Source organism: Acinonyx jubatus, chromosome F2 (assembly GCF_027475565.1).
Source record: "Acinonyx jubatus isolate Ajub_Pintada_27869175 chromosome F2, VMU_Ajub_asm_v1.0, whole genome shotgun sequence".
Lineage (NCBI taxonomy): Eukaryota > Metazoa > Chordata > Mammalia > Carnivora > Felidae > Acinonyx > Acinonyx jubatus.
The window spans coordinates 78,747,419-78,770,450 of NC_069394.1; the positions used below are offsets into that span (position 1 = coordinate 78,747,419).

Below are 23,032 nucleotides of genomic sequence, written 5' to 3' on the forward strand. Positions count from 1 at the left end.
CATGCTTCCTTCCTCCCTTCCTTTCTTCCGTCTCCCCCGTTTCTCTCTTTAATTCTTTCTTCTTAATGCCACCATTTTTTCCCTAAAAAATTCAATTAGAATCTCATTCAATTAGATTCAATTAGAATTTCACTAGCCCTTTTGGTAATTATTGAAAAAAAAACGGAGTTGAGTATGTTCTCCTTGTCTTCAGACACCAGTACATCTTTTAGGAGTTGCCAGAGCCTTCTTTACTAACAACCAACTCAAGTAGCTCAGAGTTGCCCTTCCTCCATAAATCCCTAAATAGGACTAAAACCATACCCAGTTATGAGCAAACAATGACCTATATATTCATTTAGCTCTTGTGCTGCTCTAAATGTCAGTTTTAGTCAAGGATTATTTTATGGGGAAGAAAAATTATGCCCCCTTTTGAGGTAATCATTTTTGTTTGCCGGTTTTTCTGCTGCAGGACACTTCTGATGCATTTCACTTACGTTTCACATGTTCCAGCATTTTCTACTGACCCTTTAACTAGAAGAAAATAACTGATAGAAAATGCAAGGAACTTAGTTCTCCTTGGTTACACAGACAAGGTCAACCTGAACAAAGATTTAATTTTCATCTGTAGTACTTCCAAGCTTACAGACCCCAGAGTAGAAACTGAATGTAGATTATTAGTTAGGTTTTATAAATTATTCCCACTCTGATTCTTTTTTTCCCATTATGATTCTTAAAAATGGCTACAGAAACCATTTGGAATTTTACGGAATTCTCATAACTTCCTAATCCAATACTCTTGTGTATATCACATGACTTTGGTTCATAAGTGTAAATTCTTTGCATACTCAGATAGATAACCTAATTCTGAGATTAAAAAATATATATATCTTTCTTTGCACATGCCTTTATATTTTCTGCATTTTCTCATTCAAAGTTGTATCCAAGACTTTTCCTTTTGTATTTTACTTAGAAAAAAAAAAAAACAAAGATGATAATAATTGAGGTTTAAATTAGGACTATTTTCGATCGAACTTTCTGCTTCTCCCTCCATGACCTCCTACCAAGCTTCTTCCTTTCCTCTCCCCAGATCGAGGGACTGCGGTATCTGCTTCCTAATTATTCCAGCTGATATGAGGGTGCTTATATGCTTCTCTGCCTTCTGTCTCTTATATGTATATTTTCTTCTCTCTGTCTTTATCTTTTATGCCGCTGCCCCATTTGTTTTCACAGGCCACTTATGAGCTCAGAGCTACTGCTAAGGAAGAGCCCTGAAAATGTTCGCCACGTATTGATCATACCTTGAGAATCTTGCACATAATCTCATACACGGAGAATGTTTTCTCTGCTCGGGTCCAGTCCCACGTTGTCACCTTGAAAAGATGAGAAACTGACATGTCATCTGTTGTAGAAACACACTCCCTAGTTCCCTCTTTATCGTACTTAGATAATATGGCACACCATGACACTTTCCCACCTGCAGTACATGATCTCAGTTGTGAAGCTACCCTCATAGAGGTCCATGTGTGGTGTTTTGGTGTCCTCTCTCTTAGGCTTTATTGCCATTTCTCCTCCTCTTTCAGCAAATGTTTTATGTTATGTGTAACCATCTCCATTTGCCCAACGTATGTATATATTTTAAATAATGTATGATTTACATAAAAATACCAAGGATTTATATTTCACACACACAGCAATTTCCCAGTTTACCAACCAGTTACATACAAAGAAGCGTCCTAAATATTAACACTGGCTTTAATTTTTTAAAAAGACATTATTTATATCAAGAAGTTATTTCAAGATGTGAACGCCTTAAACACTGTGAAGACACCAAACAATACAATGAAGTTGGTCACTTTCTTACATTTGAAACATGCATTTGTCTGTCTACTCGTATGAAATTATTCAGAGTAGGAATATAGTAAAATGTATAAATATTAATAGCTTTTTTTCCTGCTTTCTGGGTGCTTTGAACTTTGTATAGACATAGTCATTCAAAATAACAGCAGGTCAGATTCGATATTTCCAAAACCCTATGTAATATTATACCTGTAAGTGAGTGGTCTGGCAATTGATATTCATATTCAATAAATATTTATTAAGAATCTACTGTTGTATAAGGTACATGATTCCAAAAGAAAGACCTTGGGTGCAATAGGTACCCATACATACTTAATACAAAGTCCAATGACTAGAATACAGGATATCAAAATGCTACTTTTTTTTACTTAGACATACCTGTGTCAAATAGATAATAAGCACATTTTGACTCTCATAAATGCCTGAACAGAAATGCCTTCTAGATTTTTCCAGGGTTATAAAGTAAATATTTAACACCAGAACATATATCTTTAGTAAGATATTTTCAGAAACATTTGAGCTGTTTTCTATTTTTCCCCTGTATCTTATTTGCAAAATACAGGAAAACCTTGGTTTGTGAGCATAATTCGTTCCGGAAACATGTTTGTAATCCAAAGCACTTGTATATCAAGGCAAATTTCAAGAACCATTGGCTAAGTCATGATCATGTGACACTCGCTGTCACGTACCACGTGAATTACAAGACATCACTTGCTGATCAAGTTAAAATTTACTAGAAATGTCTGCTGCCTTGCGGAACACTCGCAGAACAGGTTGCTCGCGATCCAGGGTTTTACTGTATATTGGTAATACGCTATTTACCATTATCAAATTGATGTCACTCTGTCATGATAATACGGGAAAAATAAAAACTGACGGACAAAAACACTTACCGGAGGTGCCAGAAACTTGTAAAGACAGGATCCCCTCAGGGCTAGAAATGTTGGCGAGTATGCTCGATCTTGTAGAGGATCCTGCTCCCGTGCTTCACACCAGCCCATGTAGACTATCTGTAGGAAAATGGAATATGATTCGCTGTCAACAAAAATCTCATTACAGATGCGTACTTTGTGTATCTTGGGTATTTTAATTCTCCCATAACATTATCAAATGAATTGATGAGAAACAATACATACGCCACATAAGCTTTCCAATAAGAGGATGTGAACCACTCCCGAGAGCTTACGTTTCCATCAGCACTTATCAAGCATTTGTTTATGCAGTCCAACTGGGCATGAGTTATATTTCCCCCTCTCCACCACCGCTATAAAAATGTTTCTTCGTAATGAAATTTGTCGATTTATCCTATCCGTTTCTCAATTAGTGGCATTTTACAATGAGGATGTGCTCCCAGGATAAAACTATTTAAGACGGTAAAGGAGATAAGTCAAAAAGAGGTACCCTATGTGATGACCACTGGTGTGGTATACCACATCTCCCCTCTACCTGACAGGATGGGATGATAGCTTTTCTTGATTTAGTCACCAATCTAAGATGAACATAGATTATTCAAACATTATTCATATATCAAATGGCAATGACAACAGCTCTTTGGTCTTTAGATCTTAAATATGGGTGGATCAATTCCCAAAAAGAAATCATGGGAGATAAGCCACTCCTCCTCCAATCATTTGATTGTTCTGAAGCTCAAACATATACATAAGCATTTATTCAATGAATTTTATATTCCTGACAATGTATACACATACGTCATTTCATTTATCTCTTACCACAACTTTATGTGGTAGACATATCTGGGAGGATATATTTCCCAGATCATGTCATTTACTTTGGATTTATGGTTGACAGGATGTTCTTTCCTACTCTTAGACTTTTTTTTTTTTTTGCCATGAGATCTGTAATGACTAATGTGATATTAATGCACATGACAAAAGTAAGTTGGAGTTAGTATCTAGTGCTTCTGCCATTGCCATGAAGAAAGCATACCCAAGATGGAAGCATGTGGAGCTGGCCAGAGCCAGAATTTCCTCCTGGACCCAAGCCTAGCCACGTCCAGCCTAGAGGCTAATTCCAAACAATCAGCTCACTTACAGAGAGAAATAAAACACAGAGAAATAGACTTCCCATGTTCATATCTTAGAAGAATTATTATTATTTTTTAGAAGAATTATTTTTAACAGATATTCCTAATATCCAAATTGACCATCCCTATAAAGTCCCAAAGCCACTCCTTGTGGAAATAGAAAAAATATCTTAAAATTCATATGGTACTACAAAAGACTGAATAACCAAAACAATATTGAGCAAGAAGAACAAAGCTTGAGACATTTTACTTCATGCTTTCAAAAAATATTACAAAACAAGGGGCGCCTAGATGGCTCAGTCGGTTGAGCATCTGACTTCGGCTCAGGTTATGATCTCACAGCTTGTGAGTTTGAGCCCCGCATCGGGCTCTTTGCTGACAGCTTGGAGCCTGGGGCCTACTTAGGATTCTGTGTCTCCCTCTCTCTCTGCCCCTAACCCACTCACATTCTGTCTCTGTCTCTCTCAAAAATAAATAAACATTTAAAAAAATTACAAAACAAAGTAACCAAAACAGTAAGATACTGGCGTCAAAACAGACAGATAAAACTAATGAACAGAAGAGAGAACCCAGAAATACATTTATGCATTTCGGGTCAGCTGATCTGCAACAAAATCAAGAATACACAATGGGGAATGTATAATGGCTCGGGAAACCTAGATAATCACATGCTAGAGAATCATTTTAGATCCTTATCTCACACCATATGCAAAAATGCATTAAACTCAACTCAACTCAAAATGAATTAAAGGCCCTAAAGCCATTAAACTACAAGAAATACAATTTTAAAACATTATGTCTTTCCTGTGTATCTCCCAAACTGGATGCAGTTAAAAAGACAGGAAGAGACACATTTTCTTGAGGACATGCAGTAATGTAAAAGCTTGTGTAAATCTGGTAAGTTTGATTCTCCACTTCTAACATCAACTCAACACAATTGTGCATACATGTGCACTAGGCGCATGTATAAGAATATTCATGCAGGTTCTTCTTCTTAGTCCCAACTATGTATCAATAGTTTGAAATATTAATAAACTGTGTATCCTCAAAATATTTCATAGATGAAACTAGCAATAATTTATGGTAAAATAAATACAGCAGGCAAATTAGTAAATTAGAGCTGTCCGGAACAACATGAATGAATCTCACAGAACATAATGCCAATTGAAGGAAGTAGACGTGGAATAACACATACAAGTAATTTGTTTCAGATTAACGAGTCTTTTGGAATGCATTTCTGGTTGGGAAAAAACAAAAAAAAGTACTAGACTGAAGCAAGACAATCACCACCATAATTGTCAGGATAATGGTTACGTTAGAAGACAACAAGCTAGTTGTTACTGGGAGAATGCAACCTGGGGAGAAAATGTGAGTTGCTAGCCATCTGCTTTTCTTGACCTAGAATGTGGTTATGCAGGGGTTCGGCTTTTGAATAATCAAGATGCACGTCTCTGACTTATGAGCTTTCCTTACATGCATTGTGTTTTACAAAAACTCATCTAAAACAGCACGCAATGTGTATTCTTAGTAATAGCTTTATAACAACCTTAAAATAACAGAGAGTTTTGTGAGTATTCTAGGAAGAAAGTATTCTGATAAATACGGTTTAAATTGCACTGTCATTATTGGGCCACTGCAATGGGATAGAATTTTAGTTATTACAGATTACATCACCTTCAATCGTTAACATCATTTCACAATTAGGTCAGAGTCTTTCATTTAAACTCATGTTGATAAAACGTATAGTTTCTCTAGGCTTATGACTTCTCTGTATTGGCAGGAGAAAAATGAATCGAGTGGTATACATAACCATGAAAAGGAAATATTTCAGCTTCTTAAGGCTATGAAATTTGAGTTTGTTGTCTCTTCCTGCCTCTATAATTTGCTGGAAGCTGAAATATTAGGAAGGAGATACTGGTATTTTTCAAGAAATATCAATGAATACAATTTTATTATTTTGAACTGAGTGTAGCCTTGGGCGAAGAGCTCAGGATATAGCTAATAAAAATGGGATTATCAGAGCTGTAAGGGGGATTTCTTCCAGGGAATGCTTGCTCTCCAGGCCAAGGATTGCCCTTATCATCTTCTGTTCCAAAACAAGGAAGCAAAGTTCTTAATTGTGCAGAGATTTCTAAGGCACTTTTTGATTTTCATCGTTACCAGGACTCTTGTGAAATAATTATAAGGTTGAGGAGACCTAGGCATTTTTAGTAAATGCTTCCCATACATGTCACAGCAAATGATAATTCTAAAGAAAAACTGTATCACTTAATCTTTAAAAAAATTTAAAAACCCAAATGGACAATATAGGCATGAGTATTTCAAAGGGGATATTTTAGAAGCAAGGATAATTAAAAGGGAATGGTTTTCCTTGCATACGAAATGACAGGAAGACTTCCACATGTATAATTTTAAGGTAAAGATTTTAGAAGCTTGCCTATTTTTCAGCTTTATTGAGGTATAAATCAGCAAATAAAATTATAAGATATCTAAAGTTGCACATTGCGATGATTTGATGAACACATATACTGTGAAAGGAGTGCTCCCATCTCGTTGATACATCCATCACCTCATATATGTGTGTATTTTATTTAAATAGATAAGAACATTTAAGTTCTACTCTCAGCAAATTTCAGTTACACAATACAGTGTTACTTAACGTCACCATGTTATATATTCGATCCTCAGACCCTGGGGGGGTCTAGATGAACATTTGCACCTTTATACCAACCTCTCCCCAGTTCCTTTAGCCCCTGGCAATCATTTTTCTACTCTCTATTTCTATGAGTTTGACTTTTTTTTTTTTTTTCACATATAAGTGACACTATGAAGTATTCATCTTTCTCTGCCTGGCTTCTTTCACTTAACGGGATGCCCTCAAGTTCCATCCATGTTGTCAAACAGGATTTTCTTCTTTCTCAACGATGAATATATGTCTCACATCTCCTTTATCCATTCATCTGTTAATGGACACTTAGTTTGTTTCCGTATATTGACTACAGTGAATAATGCTACAATGAACATGGGAGTTGCAGATATCTCTTGGAGGCCCTATTTTCATCTCCTTTGTGTATACCCCCAAAAGTGGGATTGCTAGATCATATGGAAGCTCTAGTTTTAATTTTTTGAGGAGCCTCCATACTGTTTTCCACAATGGCTGCACCAATTTGCACTCCCACCCAAAGTAGACAAGTATATCCTTTTCTCCACATTCTCATTAGCTCTTGTTATCTCTTGTCTTTTGGATGATAGCCATTCTAACAGGTGTTAAGGTGATAGCTCATTGTGGTTTTGATTTGCATAAACTTGCTTATTTTAAATGGCGTGTGTGATTAGCTGAAAACACACCTGATATGTAAAGCTTGCACTGCACAGCAACATTTTATTTTTAAAATTTTTATTATTTTAAAACTTGTGTTATTTTACATTACTTCTCCTCTTTTAAATACTTTAATTTTTAGGGCCATTTAACATATTTGAGTGGAAGGTGGAGATTTCCCATAGACCCCGCGCACCTCTCCCACTATCAACATCACCCACAAGTGTGATACATTTGTTACAACTGATGAACAATTGATACGTCATTATCAGCCAGAGTCCATCGTGTCCATTATGGCTCGCTCTTGGTGTTGCATATTCTATAGGTATAACAAATGTTTAATGACACATATCTACCATTATAGTATCATACAGAATCGTTTCACTGTCTTAAAAACCCTCTGTGCTCTGCTGATTCATCCCTCCTCCCCAATCCCTGGAAATTACTGATTTTTTTTACTGCCTACATTATTTTACCTTTTCTAGAATGTCATAACTTTAGGATCATACAGTATGTAGCCTTTTTAGATTGATTGCCTTCACTTTTTAACGTATATTTATGGTTCCTCCATGTCCTCTCATGGCTTGACACCTCATTTCTTTTCAGTGTTGAGTGATATTCCATTCATGGGATACACTACAGTTTATTTACCCACTCATCCACAAAGCCATCACGGCTGCTTCCAAGTGTTGGCAATACAAACAAAGGTGCTATAAACATCAATTTGCAAGTTTTTGTCTGTACATAGGTTTTCAAATTTTTTTAATGTTTATTTATTTTTGAGACAGAGAGAGACAGAGCATGAGCAAGGAAGGGGCAGAGAGAGAGGGAGACACAGAATGTGAAGCAGGGTGTACGTTCCAGGCTTCGAGCCGTCAGCACAGAGCACGATGCGGGGCTCAAACTCACAAACTGTGAGATCATGACCTGAGCTGAAGTCGGACACTTAACTGACTGAGCCACCCAGGCGCCCCTGGACATAGGTTTCCAACTCATTCAGGTATATACCAAGGAGTGTGGCAGCTGAAATGTATGATAAAAGTATATTTTGTTTCGTGAGAAACGGCAAAGCTATCTTTCAAAGTGGCTACGCCATGTTTTACTCTCACCAGCAATGCAGAGTTCTTGCTTCTCCGCATCCTTGCCAGCATTTGGCATTGTCAGTGCAGGGGGTTTGGCCATTGGAGTAAGTGTGTACTGGTATATTATTGTTCTTTTATGTTTTCATTCTGCTGATGACATGTAATGGGGAGCATCTTTTCGTATGTTTATTTGCCTTCTGTATATCTTCGTTGGTGAGGTATCTATTACCGTCTTTGGCCCATTTCTCAATTGGGTTGTTTTCTGCACTATCAACACAGAGCCTGATGCAGGACTCAAACTCACACACTGTGAGGTCATGAGCTGAGTCGAAGTCGGACCCTAAACCAACTGAGCCATCCAGGCGCCCCTACTTGGATTGTTTTTTTATTGCTGAGTTTCAAGAGTTCTTTGTATATTTTAGATAATGGTCCTTTATTAGATATGTTGTGCAAATATTTTCTCCCAATATGTGGCTTGTTTTAGTCTATTGATATGGTCTTTTGCAAGGTAAATATTTTTGCTTTTAATGAATTCCATGTTAGCAATGGTTTCTTTCCTAGATCCTGGAAAGAATCTCTGGTGTCACCTCTGAAATGTCATCAACATAGTCAAGGTCATCTAGATGTTTCTCCTGTTATCTTCTGGAAGTTTTATAGTTTTGGATTTTACATTTAGGTCTGTAATCCAGTTTGAGTTAAATTTTGTGAAGGGTGTATGGTCTATGCCATGATTCTTTTTTTTTTTTTTTTTGGGCATATGGATGTCTAGTTCTAGAACCATATTTTCAAAACACTGTCCAGAGAGGATCCTCAAAAATTTTTGTAAATGGATTACCTCCTGACAATAGCAATTAGACAGAGAAAAGAAGATGGGAGACCACCAGTCTGACTGAATCTGTGACCATAGCTCATATTCAGAACATGGTAAGAATTTTCTTTTTTTTATTTTGACCTTCTCCCCTAAACAAATTGAAGATACTGCAGTTGGATGGGTGAATTAACTTACTGTGTTATTTAAGTTGCAAACCAATTATTTGATGAATTGAAATCAACTGCCCTTATCTTTCAAATCTTTGCAAAACTAGAAATGCAATTCTAGAGGCATCAAAAGTTCACCTATTCATTTTTATAAATCCCAAACCATCCCTGCTTATCTTAAAAGGCTTATCACTTACATTCTTCCCTGTATCTTTGAGATGTAAATGTTAAAGTACAAACTTCTGGGAAGTAATTCTTACCAGAAGAAAAACAAAAGATAAAAAATCACTTAAACTTTGTTTTAGCCAATGGAATGAATGGGCAGCCTCATTTACCAGAAAAACAACCTAGAAACAGCTTCTCTTACAACAGGTAAAATGGAAACTGTAAAACCCCTGTTTATATCTGTCTGTATGCTTAAGTGTGTCTATAAATGTGCATTGTAGATGTATGGTATTTTCTACTGCTGGATCGTATCCTAAAATTAATTTGTAAATGATCTCTATTTAATGGATTTAAAGAAATAAGCACCTATATGAATTAATATCCATAAGAATTCTCAAAATATAATAGAAACTAAACCAAATGCTTTTCAGGGTCACGTGATTTGGCACAGTCTTTGACAAATAAAAGCTAGTTTAAATTTGCTTTAATTAAAACAGGCATGTATTCAGCATACCAACAATGATATATATTGCAGACAACTTCTATTCTACCTAGGTTGGGTCACCTGTCAAAAAATTTGTCAGTAAGAAAAACAGCTTGGAACAATGAATGACTTTGTCAAATTTCTCATGAAAGTTTTGTGGGTAATCTGAACATAAGTGTTATGAACACGTATATTAAACAGATGTAAGTAGGGTAAAAAGTTTTTAGGTGAACTTCTTAAACAGTTTCCCCAACCGTTTACTATACCCTGAAACCTTAAAGTTAAGTTAAATGATAAGTTAAATTCAATGAATATTCATTTATTTTTATTTTTAAAGCATTTTTTAAAGTTATTTGTTTATTTTGAAAAAGACAGAGAACATGAGCAGGGGAGGGGCAGTGAGAGAGGGAGAATCCCAAGCAGGCCTACACTGTCACTGCAGAGTCCCTTAGAGAAACTAAAGATATTTGAGTCTATTAGTAAACATGTATTATGCCATGCTGATACATTTTCTATCAAAAAAAGCATGTTTCTAGAAATCATTAAAAGTATTTATATTTTCACACCATGCTAATGTAAAAGATAGTTCACAATTGTTTATTTCTTAAAGTCCCTAAAGATTAAGAATTCTAATTAATAATGTCATTAAAGCTAGTAGAAATAACAAGGGAAGCATCTCCGTATGCAAGAAAAGTAGGATGTATGCTTTTGGCAAAAGAAAGCATGAGGGATGGAAATACATTCTTGTTGAGGGAAGAGAAAGTAATTTTGTGCTAAATTGAGGCTGGTTATTTAAAGAGGGAAAATACAGGATGAAATCTGAATGTAAAAAAAGAAAGTTGTAGAATGTGTGTGGAAAGGGAATCTTTGAAAAAGAATTTTAATGTGTGGTCAAGTTGGCTAGAATTAAAATGAATTTATTTTAAAATGAGTGTTAGTATCAAAAGTTCACTGGTGCAGGTTGTCCCCAAGAAGGCAGCAAAGTAAGAGGACCCTGGGCTTGTCTCCTCCCACAAACACCACTAGATAACTATTAAATCATCCTAAGTACCCCAGAAATCCACATTAAGACTGACAGAACAAACCCCATACCTAAAGGGAGAGAAGAGACTACATCAAAGAAGGTAGGAAGTGTGGAGATGTGGTTTAGGAGAGAAATGGATCACGTTTGCCACAGAGGAGAGGGAGCCATGGTCTCAGAAAAGGGCGAAAGAGAGGGACGCATACAGGGGAACACAGAGAATTTTTCCTCAAAGCCAGGACTTAGAAAACACGAGGGGCTGAATGTCGTGTGTTCTTGCAACTAGCTAGCAGGGATTAACCCTTGGAATGTTGTTTTATTATTTTATTTCATTTATTTATTTTTTTTAAGTTTATAGAGTGAGCATGAGTAGGGGAGGGCAAAGAGAGAGGGAGAGAGAATCCCAAGCAGACTCCTTGCTCAGCAGAGTCCAGTGTAGGACTTGATCCCAAGATCAATGCCAAAATCAAGAGTCTGACACTTAAACGACCGAGCCATCAAGGTGCCCCTTCAAGGCTGGAATTTTATTTATTTATTTATTTTTTTAAATTTGAAAGAGAGAGTGAGAAGCAGAGGGGCAGAGAGAACGGAGGGAGAGAATCCCAAGCAGGTTCCATACTGTCAGAGCAGCACCCCATGCAGGGCTCAAACTCACAAACCCTGAGATCATGACCTGAGCCGAAATCAAGAGTCAGACACTTAACCAACTGAGCCACCCAGGTGCCCCAAGCCTGGAATTTTAAAGGTCATTAGGCTTGGCTTCAGTAGAGCTCAGAGGGCACTGCCCTATTCCTGAAGAGAAGGCAGGCAAACAACCTGGGGTGGGCAGGGAGGTCCTTACCACAGAGATAAAAAAGTTAAAAAAGAATCAATCAGAAATGAAGAGTGCAATAAACAATATTGGAAACAGGCTTAATGCAATGAACAGCAAGCTGGAAGAAGCAGAGGAACAAATTAGTGGCCTAGAAGACAAAATCATGGAAACTAATGAAGCTAAACAAAAGAAAGAAAGAAAAATTATACAACACAAGAATAGACTTACGGAGCCCAGTGACTCCATCAAATGTAATAACATTAGTATTACGGGAATCCCAAAAGAAGAAGGGCGGGGGGGGGGGGGGTGGGCGGCAGAAAATTTATTTCAAGAAATAATAGCAGAAATCTTCCCGAACCTGGGGAGGAAGGAAACAGGCATCAAGATCCACAAGGCACAGGGTACTCCCATCAAAATCAAAAAAAAGAGGCCAACACTAAGACATATTGTAATTAAATTTGCAAAATACAGTGAAAAAGAAAAAATCTTCAAAGCAGCAAAAGAAAAGAAGTGTTTGACTCACAAAGGAAAATCCATAAGGCTAGCTGAACATTTCTCAACTGAAATTTGGCAAGCCAGAAGGGAGGGGCATGATGTATTCAAAGTGCTGAATGGGAAAAAAATCTGCAGCCAAGAGGACCCTATGCAGCAAGGTATCATTCAGAATAGAAGGAGAGAGAGAGAGTTTCCCAAAGACTAAAGGACTTCGTGACCACTAAAGCAGCCCTGTGAGAAATATGAAAGGGGATTCTTTGAGTGCAAACAAGGGACCAAAAGTGACACAGACAAGAAAAGGTCAGGGAAAATCTCCAAAAAACAGTGGCAAAACAAGTAATAAAATGGCAATAAATAGATATCTATCAATAATTACTTTGAATGTAATTAGACTAGATGCTCCAATCAATAGGGTGTCGGAATGGATAAAAAAAAACAAGACCCATCTACATGCTGCCCACAAGAGACTCATTTCAGACCTAAAGACACCTGCAGATTGAAAGTGAGGGGGTGGAAAAACATTTATCACGCAAATGGATGTCAAAAGAAAGTCAGAGTAGAAACACTTATACCAGACAAACTATACTTTTTTGTTCTTGTGTTGTTTTTGCCCTGCTTTGGTGTCAGTGTAGTTCTGGCCTCATGGAATGATTTTGAATGTGTTCCTTCTATTCCATTATTTGTAAGGTTTTAATAAAGATTGCCATAAATTATTATTATTTTGTTGATGTTTGTTAATGTTTCACCAATGAAGCCATGTGGTCTTGGGCTTTTCTGTGTTGGGAGAGTTTTGATTCCTAATTCAACTTTCATTCCTGTTATTGGTCGAAGAAGGTTTCCTATTTCTTGGATTCAAGATTCACGATTCAGTATTGGAATTTACTGCTTTTTTTCCCCTAGGTTATCTGATTTGTTAGTATATACTTGTCCATATTAACCTATTATCACCCTATGTATTTCTGTGGTTATCTGTTTCATTGTTTTCCATTTCTCATTTTGACATTTGGATCTTCTCTTTTTTTCCTAATGTAGTTAAAACATTGCCAATTTTGTTTATTTTGGGGGGAAAACTGGTCATTACTTTCAATGTTATGTTGTTTATTCTGGTCTCTATTAATTTTTGATTTTTCTTTGTTATTTCTTTCCCTTACTAAATTTCAGCTAAATTTCTTCTTTTTTTCCAGTTCCTTGTGGTGTAATGTTAAGTTCTTTCACTTTTTTTCTTAATACAAGCATTTATAGCATAAATTTCACTCTAACATCTGCTTTTGCTACGTCCTACAGGTTTTGAAATAATGTGTTTTCTTTTTCTTTGTTTTGACACATATTTTGATTTGCCATTTGATTTCTTACTCGGCCCGTTGCTTGTGCAGTAAGTAGTGTGTTGTTCAATATTAACATATTAAATATGTAATATTTACACTGTGGATTTGCCAGGTTTTTTAATTGTTGATCTTTCGTTTTGTATTATTGTGGCTGGAAAATACACTTGGTATAATTTCAGTCCTCTCACATTCAGAATACTTTTATGTCTCTTTTTATGGGATTTATCCAGGGGATTCTTCTGTGTGTACTTGAAGAAAATGTGTACTCTATTTTTTTGTGGATGGAATGTTTTCAATATACATATATTTATTTATAAAAATATATTTAAAATATATCTTTTAGAACCATGTATTCGGAAGTATGCTTCAAGTAAAATATGTTCCTGTTGTAAGAAAATAACTTTCACTGAGGGTACTCATTTAAAATAAGGCATATCAGAGGGGAAGTGGGCGGGGCATGGGTGAAAGAAGTGAACGGCATTAAGAGTGCACTTATCATTATGAGCGCTGAAGATGATGTAAAGAATTGCTGAATCACTATATTGTACACTGAAGCTAATATAACGCTGTATGCTAACGATCCTGGAATTAAAATTAAAAGTTTAATTTTAAAAAGGTACGCTGGTGCAAAATTACAGTTGTATTTTTCTCTGTTAAAAGGCAAATGATTTCTGGGCACATAAGTGGCTCGGTAGGCTGAGTGTCCAACTTCGGCTCAGGTCATGGACTCGCGGTTCCTGACTTGTCAGCACAGAGCCAGGTTCGGATCCCCTGTCTTCCTGTCTCTCTGCCCCACCACTGCTTGCACTCACTCTCTCAGAAATAAATAAGACATTAAAAAGAAAAAAGGACAATGTTTTCGTACTTTACTGGTCTGCTCTTAATAAAACATTGTAAACAAAGGTTTTTCTTTACCTTTAATGTAATCTCCCTAGAAAAACAAAGATCCTATAATTTGTCTTTATCTGGTCACTGATGACTTGTGGGGGAAAAAAAAAACTAAGTCTGTTGAGTTTTAAAAAAACTAAGGCTTTTTACAAGGATTTAACTGTGTTTGCTTATGAAGTCTTCAATTGCCATCTTGGCTAAAAAAATAGCTAAGTATTGTCTCACGGAGACCTAATCGCGTTTGACCAAGTGTGCAAACATTTTGATATTGTTGACAAACTGCCCCCAAATTCATATTCTAAATAATAGTCCTTTTCGCCTTGAACTACCTTTGTTTTTTTTTTTTTTTTTCCCAGGGATCCCTGTGCCATCTCAAAAGATTTGTTCTCTTGCCTTATAAAAAGGGAGATACTGAACTAATTTGGCTTATTTGGCACGTTAACTTACATGTTAAGAATTGTGAAATAGGTGATTCTAGGCCTTCTTTCCTTATGTTAGTGTGGATATATGTTATTGATATAAATGTCCCAGTAACTATAAGAAATTCCTAAAGATCTGTTATGTCCTAATGTAATGCTAACACTTGTAATTCTAGTTATTATCTTAAAATGAATTTCACAAAGATAGCCAAATTTCCTTGTCAATTGCATTAGAATGAATTTTCATTGGAACTTTTTAACCATGCCATTTTTAAGCCTTTTGTCATTTACAGACAGTTATTGCTTTATTCTGATACTTTCAGAAAAAATGTTCCTGCAAAAGTATTTCATCTTTAAGAAGATTCAAGGAAATGGCTTTTGACAAGTAGTGTTTTATGGTAATTTTAAAATCGCAACACTTAACTGGGTAAAAATTTCCAGATCTGGTGGAAAAACTGGATTCAAACAGAAAAAGAATAAATTACATGGGACTGAATTAACTGAGGAAGATGATTACATTTTTTAGGACCTCCTGTTTAAAACATCGTTGGCTCTCTAATATTTTCCTTTTCCAGATTTTAGGAAACTTTATTCTTTCTATTCTTAAGCTACAATCTTATAAGTTATACCATTATGAACAAACATGTAACACTTTTTTTCTCCCTACTTATTCTCTCTAAAATTCAGAAACTTTTAGTGAGTATTCTCATATTTATAAAAAACAATTTATACATAACAATATAGGTATTGGCATAAGTTCAATAAGAATCTATTCTATTCTCCTTGTAAGAGAACACAATTAAAAATGTTGGTTATATTACCAAGTCTTTGACTGGAATATCATATTTGAGAGAGATGTGCATCCAGTCAGATATGACCAGACAGTTTTGAGGAACTAAGATTGACTTTTCACAGCCAATAAAGCCCCTTGGAAAAAATCGACGTGGTAATTTGCTTACATCAAAGCAAACTGTTCCAGCAAAGCAGTCTTGAAAAAGAGCTTATATGGTCAATCATTATTCTTGCTGCATTTATGTAAATAATAAGACGAAGTTTAATGCAAGCAAATCAGCCTTATTTTTTAAAGTAATAATAATTATGGAGAGAAGAAATTATGTTTATACCTTAGTCTGTATTAGATTCTAATCCTGTTCATTGTCTTTGAGGTTCTGTTAACATACCTGCAAATTGGACTGGATCCTGCTTTTCCTCAAAAATCTGGCTATGAGTTTCCAAATTCACGTTTCCAATTTTCTTCCACTAATTTGGAATCACTAAGAACAAAGAGTGCTCTTGAATATCTTCGGAAGAGATTATACCATGTCCTTCTCATTACACAGATGAGAGGCAAACTTTAGGTCCTTAAACCTTGGATATGCATCTCACAGCTAAAGAAGTTTCCATCTGACATCTGGTCCTATGTAACCGTTGGAGACCTCTCAGTCAAACTGACGGAAGAGAAGTAGCTGAAACCGAGGTAGACTGCTTCCTCCAAACACCAGATCGAAACATCTTACTTGAATTGAATTTGAAATCTTTTGTTCCTTTTTTTTCCCCCTTTCCTTTACCCTGGCATTGATCTGGGAAGATAATGCCATCATTTGTTTCTCCCAAGCCATTACTAAATAGGGTAACCTTTGCCTTTCAGACTGTAGATTTGTCATCAAAAACTCCCATCTGTCCGTTAACAGCGCCACTTTAGAGAAGTGATTGGTACCCTGACGGGATTTATCTGTGAGGTGCTTATCACTCTCCTTGGGACTTCAGGTGCCTGGATAGCTGGTTAGGTTATCAGTGACCCTAACTTTCCACAAACAAGATACTTCATTGACCGACTCCCCTGCATTTAGATCATTGAGTTAGAAAGGAATTACCAAGAGACTTTCATGATTTAAGACTCACTTCGTTTGTGGCCATACTTCCCTGAGAAGGAGTAAATGCAAATGGGGATATGATCTTAAACCTCTCCTTAACTCTTAAAAAGATATTACAGAATCTTCTAAGACAAGAGCTGCTCCCGCAAAGATCCTTAGACTCTGTCCAATTTTTTTTTTTTGATAATTAGATAATCTTTGATTATCCTTTAGCTGAGCAATAGTCTATGCTATGGCCAACACCACTTGCTGCACCTGAATTGATATTTATGGTTTCTGGTCATTAGTATTCTTTCCTCCCTCCTCCAACACGGGGACATGACTCCTGGGAAAGATTTTTCCCAGCACTGAGGGACAAATATAGACAAAAATACTTCAACTTGATGCTTTATAAATGATGCCTTCAGAGAAATATCTGGACCAAACAGAGGAAACGTAAAATTGAATAAGGAAACCTCACTTAACATAGAGTCAGGAAGCCATGAAAAGAGAGTGCTCATGCACATGTGACCCACCTTAATCTATGTGACCAGCAGGAACAAGATTCCACATGCCTTAGCAACAGCCACCACCTCAAACTTATTCTTATTTAACACAACCCTCCCTAGTTTTGTCCCAGCACCTAATAAAAGCTAGCCTCCCCCCGTATCTTAGGACTTGCCTATGGTTTGCCATAGTTCACTTGTCCTACATTGCAATTCTTCTGCTGTTCTTAAATAAACTCATCTTTGTTTAATTACATTGCCATTTGTATTATTTAAGGTTGACAATATGTATTCCCAGTATTTTGGGGGAGTGAAAGGGAAGGGAAGGTATTTAAGAAGTAGGTAACAACATGCTCATAATGAATAATAAAACTGAGGCAAATAGTATATTCTTGCAGCAAAAAAACTGCACATTGAATCCGTTACATTTACGAACATAAAGCCGCAGATTTGTCTCTAACCCTTTCTCAGCCTAAGTGAAAATGAACAGCTTGCTCATCTGATCTCCTGTGATAGAGGCGTCCTTGGTCCGTCAGCATCAGTATCATCTGGGAGCTTACTGGAAATGCAAATTCTCATGTCCTATCCCAGACCCACTGAATCAGAAATCTTGGGGTTGGGACCCAGCATTCTGTGTATTAACAAACGCCTTATCTGATGTGAAAGCTATCTTAATTTTGGGCATACTTATCTCTAAATCAGGGAGTAGACCCAACAACTGGTAAGTCTGTGTATTATTGAGAACAGAGCCTGTTACTTATGATGGATGAAACCATGATGAAAGTATTCTAGTACTTGAAAGAGAGAGAGAGAGAGAAAGAGATAGAGAGAGAAAGATGCATTCTCAGTTAACGGGTATTTCCTAATAGAACAATGGTAAGGAAGCTTGTTGAAGACCAAATCTACTTCCTGGGACCACTGGAATACAACAGGCAAAAAATATTTAAAAGGAGAATAAAAAGATTTTAAAAGGTACTGCAATGTTACCATGGCACAAAGACCTAATCAGCCTGCCTTTTAGTCGAAAGGAAAAACTCAGGGACGTGAGTCCCCTTCAGGGCCACTTGCCCCTGGCCTGTGTCCATTGTCAACCAACTGCAGAGGGGCTAAAACAGTAGGTTTCTGCAGGTTCAAAGATTTAAGTAACACATGTTGTGTTTCAGAGCCTTCCAAGAAAAATATCAGCTGAATACCACAACATAGGAGTAAAATTAAACGAATACGGGGCCCAGTCCCATCAAGACTGGAGCCTCGTTCATAAGCACTCAATCCTGATTGAAATAAGATAAACTATACTTTTGATTCTATTTTGCCAGTAATAAAAGTAAGTCCTCTCTGGAAGAAGATAACCTCACTCAAAGCTCAAATTATGTCTGTAATGTTTATATGCAATATTTACTTTTTAACCAATATTTAGAAACCATAAAAGGAGGCAAAAATAAATACAATTCAGAAAACCAGGGGATAAATCAGGGGAAACACACACACACACACACACACACACACACACACGGGATTCAGATATTGGAACTACCAGACCCAGAACCTCAAACTACTTTGCTCAACATATATACTTGAAATTTAGACGACCAGTTCAAAAATTATAGGAGGTAACTGGAAAAATCTAAAGTAATACAATGAGTATCTGGAAATGAAAACTGAATGACTACAACCAAAATTCAAAATACGAATTTGCCAGTAGTTGATATACAGCTATATAGAGGAACACAGAATTACAAGAATTTAGCAGTCATTGGTCCAAAATCAATACAACAACCATGTTTCTACCCCAAAAAGACCATTTTCCTAGCCCTTGACATGTGTGTGTGCATACGTGTGTGTGTGTGCACCTTACGAGCAGAAGTTTAAATATTACGACTAAATGCATCTAGGAGTAAAAATGTTTCTCAAAGCCTTAGCAATCAAAAGTACCTACAGAGGGCAAGAGAATAAGAATTTAAAAATTATTGGGGCGCCTGGGTGGCTCAGTTGGCTAAGCGTCCGACTTCGGCTCAGGTCATGATCTCGCAGTCCGTGAGTTCGAGCCCCACGTCGGGCTCTGTGCTGACAGCTCAGAGCCTGGAGCCTGTTTCAGATTCTGTGTCTCCCTCTCTCTCTGACCCTTCCCCGTTCATGCTCTGTCTCTCTCTGTCTCAAAAATAAATAAATGTTAAAAAAAATTTAAAATAAAAAAAAAGAATTTAAAAATTATTTACCAAGGAGTCCTGAGTTGGTAGTCCCCTCATCTAGGTGTCTGCATCTTACCCTGCAGAACTTCACAACGGATCTCAAGTCCCTAAATCAAGGGAGAGGAGATGTATAGCTCCCAAATACAATCGTCTTTATATTCCACCAGCCTCCTATGCTTTCAGACAGCAACCTCAGCACCTACCAATTCCCTCTGTCTGCCTTGAATAAGGCTTCCAAGAGATTTCTAACAAAACCACACCTACACTGACCATATCATACATCACTGTGACCACCGCGTACCTCAATGTACTTCCCCCAGTATCCACACCTGCTGCTTCTTGGAGAGGCGTCCTTCTGAGGTTGCACCATCATGGACTGGCTCACTCCCCTTCTCATTTGACAGCCTCCTTTATATGACCTGGAGGCCAGCCTGCTTCCGAGTCTGTCCCCTTTAGGAAATCATCCCTTGGTCCAACGCCATTGTAAAGGTCAATTACCTACAGTTTGCTAAATACTTCACCAGGTGGTCTTATTTTTGTGGGGGCTTTTGCTGAGTTACTGTTTATCTAAGAGAAACCTTAATAAAATGAATCTCAAGGAGAGCTTTAAACGAAAAAAGAGGTTACAAAATGAGCTGCATGTACCCTGAGTGCTCTGGTAGAAGCAGAAAGACGTAATCTTCACTTTTGGGAGAAGGGTGCATGGTTGATTGTGAGTTTACCAATGAACCTATTGTTATTTTTATATCAGCTGTAAAAAACCATCTCCTTTCCCTCTTGCAGCTGCTTCCCTGAAAACCACTGCTGAGCCAGCAATTACTGGAGCAGCACAAAGCCCCTCAAATGGGGGAACCATAGCAATTACCCTGATTTGTCACTGCAAAGGGTTGGCGACAAAGTTGCCTTTCAAGACACTGAAATCAAGCAGCTTGGGACTGGGCCAAAGTATTTTGGAGAGTAGCAATCAGGAAAGGAAGAAAGAGACACCCTTGTCAGCCCAACAAAGCAGGTAGACCTAACAGCCCAGGCTGAGTATGTTAATAGGAAATAGGACGGCTATTTTCTGGCAACGTGTCAGCGTTACCTGAAGTACATTGTACATCATGGGTTGACTTTTCTTTGATGATTAAAATAATTCTAGGCCATCTTGATTCACAATCAAGGAGTAAAACTCAAGAGTTCTTTTGTTTTGTTTTGTTTTTTTGGCTAGGAGATTTATCAAATATAATAGCATCCAAAATTTCTGCACATAAAGGTGACTTTTTCCGACCATGGGTAACTTGAACATCTTCCCCAACACGCAGACAAAATACAGGAATTGAGTCAAGCCCCTGTTAGAATTATCGGAGATACAGCAGTGAACTAAATACACGGTGCAGTAATGTAACTAGATTCCACTTTGAAAGGCAGAAAGTAAAAATAAATAAATAAAATATATGTTAAGTCAAGGAGCAAGGGGTCCTAAGGGAAACAAGGTAAAGAAATGAAGGAAGGGAAACATGAGAAGAACTGGCAAGGGGCGGAGATTTTGGATGACGTTGCCAGAAGGTCTCACAGGGAGTCCATCCGAATACAGGCTTGAGGGAACTGAGAGAGCTTCCCATGTGGACGTCTGGAGGGAAAAGCTAAGGCAGGGAAGCCAACAAAGCAAAGGCTGAAATGCAGGGCTTGGCTGGGGGGTTTGGGAGGCCTTGAAAGCCAGAGAAATTTGGAGAGGGTAACTGATGGTGAGATGAAATGCAAGGTGCCGTTAGAAGTAACTGCCCTCAGGACTACTGTGAGGGCTGTGGCTTTTGCTCCAAGTGACATGGTTAAGTCTTTGGAGGGTCTGAGGAGAGGAGAGACAGAGTCCGAGTTGTGTCTGAGCTGGAGCACTAGACCGAAAGAGAAGGGAGGCAAGAGGCAGGGGGATGGGAAGGAGGCTATTGCCCTGATGCCGGGAGAGAGGACAGAGGCCACAAAAGATGGGCCCCGGGGGAGGTCTTAGGAGGTTGTTGGACTCTGACCATATTTGGAAAGTAGAATTTCATCATCAGGTGTGAAAGAAAAACTGAAGTGAAGGATGATACAAGGTTTTTGACCTTTAAGAACGGAAGCAGGGGGATGAACACTGTGAGATGGGACAGCCTCAAAAACAAAATCGTCTTTGGAGGGAAAAGCAGGAGCGGAGCTCAGTGTCACGCACTGTAAGACCGGTAACTGTGGGCTTATTAAGAGACAAAGTGTATACACCGCTGTGCACTCAAGGGAGTGGTCGAGTATCGTCGCGTGGAATCTCCATCCGTTTGTTTATGATGGGTACCACAGGCCTGGAAGCCAGATGGATGTATACAGAGGAGAGGAGAGGCCCCACACTGGGTCTGGAAGCAGCAGGTGTTGGTGGGGGGGGGGGCACACAGAAGGGAAGAAAACAAGGCATAGGAGAACACTCCTGCAGTTCTGATGTCTTGAAAGACCAGTGAAAAGGACCGAAAGAGAAGGGAGGCACTCCCTGATCACTCAAATGCCGGGAGGACCGAATCCATCACTGGTCTAGCAAAACAGCGCTGCTTGGTGACCTTGGGACAAATTGCAGTTGGGTTGGACCCCAGAGAACATGGGCGAGGCTACCTGGGGACAGTGAATGTGGCCTCTCTTTCAAGTTGCTTTGCTCTGAAGGACAACAAAGAACGGAGCGGTCCTGAGAGACCCTGGGCGGAGAGGCAAAGGGGGTTCCAAGGCTGTGGGGCTGGGGCGCCGCAGGGGGTGCGGGGAGAGCTCCTGGCGCAAGGGTGCTGGAGAGCAGCCATGCCGCAGGGCCGCAGGGAGCGGGCAGATGTGCATGGCTCTCCTCTGATTGCTTCAATTTTCTCAGTGGAGCAGGAAGCAAAATTGTCTTCTGATGCTGAGGCCGAGGGCAGCGGTTTGGAGGTTGAAAGAGCCAGCAGAGATTCATTGAAAAGGGAGGGAAAGAGGGGACTGGAGAAGAGGGAAAACTGAGCCCACTTGGGGGTCACTGATCAGGCATCATGGGAGGCATCACCACGGCTGTCTGATTTTCTTTAGCTCTCTTTAGCTAAATGAGAGCAGCCATGGAGGAAAGGAGGGTTGGGTTCAATGTGAATGATTCTTCTCCTTGAGAGAACACAGACGTAACTGGGGGAAATGACAGTACTTACTGATGGACAATGACAATACTGGTGGAATGTACGTCGGGTAAGGGGCGTAAAACGCAAGGATGGGATCAAACAGTCCCACACTCCGTTCGTGCGGAGCATGTTGGAGTTTGGGATGCCTGCAGGGCTAAGGTGGAAGGGTGGAGGGTGCCAGCCACATGTTTGGATTTATCATCACACAGGAGGTGGTCACAGTGGCACAGTGCAGGGGGCAACCGAGGATGCACAGTTTTGAGAAAGCGTGAATGTCAAGGTGATTGGATGACAGCAGGTCAAGTAACTGAAAGGCCAGGACACTGTCCTGTATCCTTTTTCATATGGAAAGAAGTGTTGAGGGACTAATTGTGGAGATGTAATGAGCCAGGGACTAAAATTACCACTGGCTGGGCAGCGATCTGAGATACCGGGTGTCCGTGAAAACAGGGGGAGGGGGGAGACAGAGACAGAGACAGAGAT

At 38.5% G+C, this 23,032-nt stretch overlaps 1 protein-coding gene across 3 annotated transcripts in view; it reads right to left on the minus strand.

Annotated features, from left to right (window-relative positions):
• Positions 1-23,032, minus strand: part of SNTG1 (syntrophin gamma 1) — an 886,518-nt gene that overhangs the window by 84,622 nt on the left and 778,864 nt on the right. For all 3 annotated transcript variants that reach the window (XM_027042820.2, XM_027042821.2, XM_053208542.1), the window contains 2 exons: positions 2,733-2,849; positions 1,281-1,352 (listed from right to left, as the gene is read on the minus strand). In XM_027042820.2, the coding sequence (XP_026898621.1) occupies positions 1,281-1,352; positions 2,733-2,849 (189 nt within the window). The remainder of the gene's footprint in view (positions 1-1,280; positions 1,353-2,732; positions 2,850-23,032) is intronic.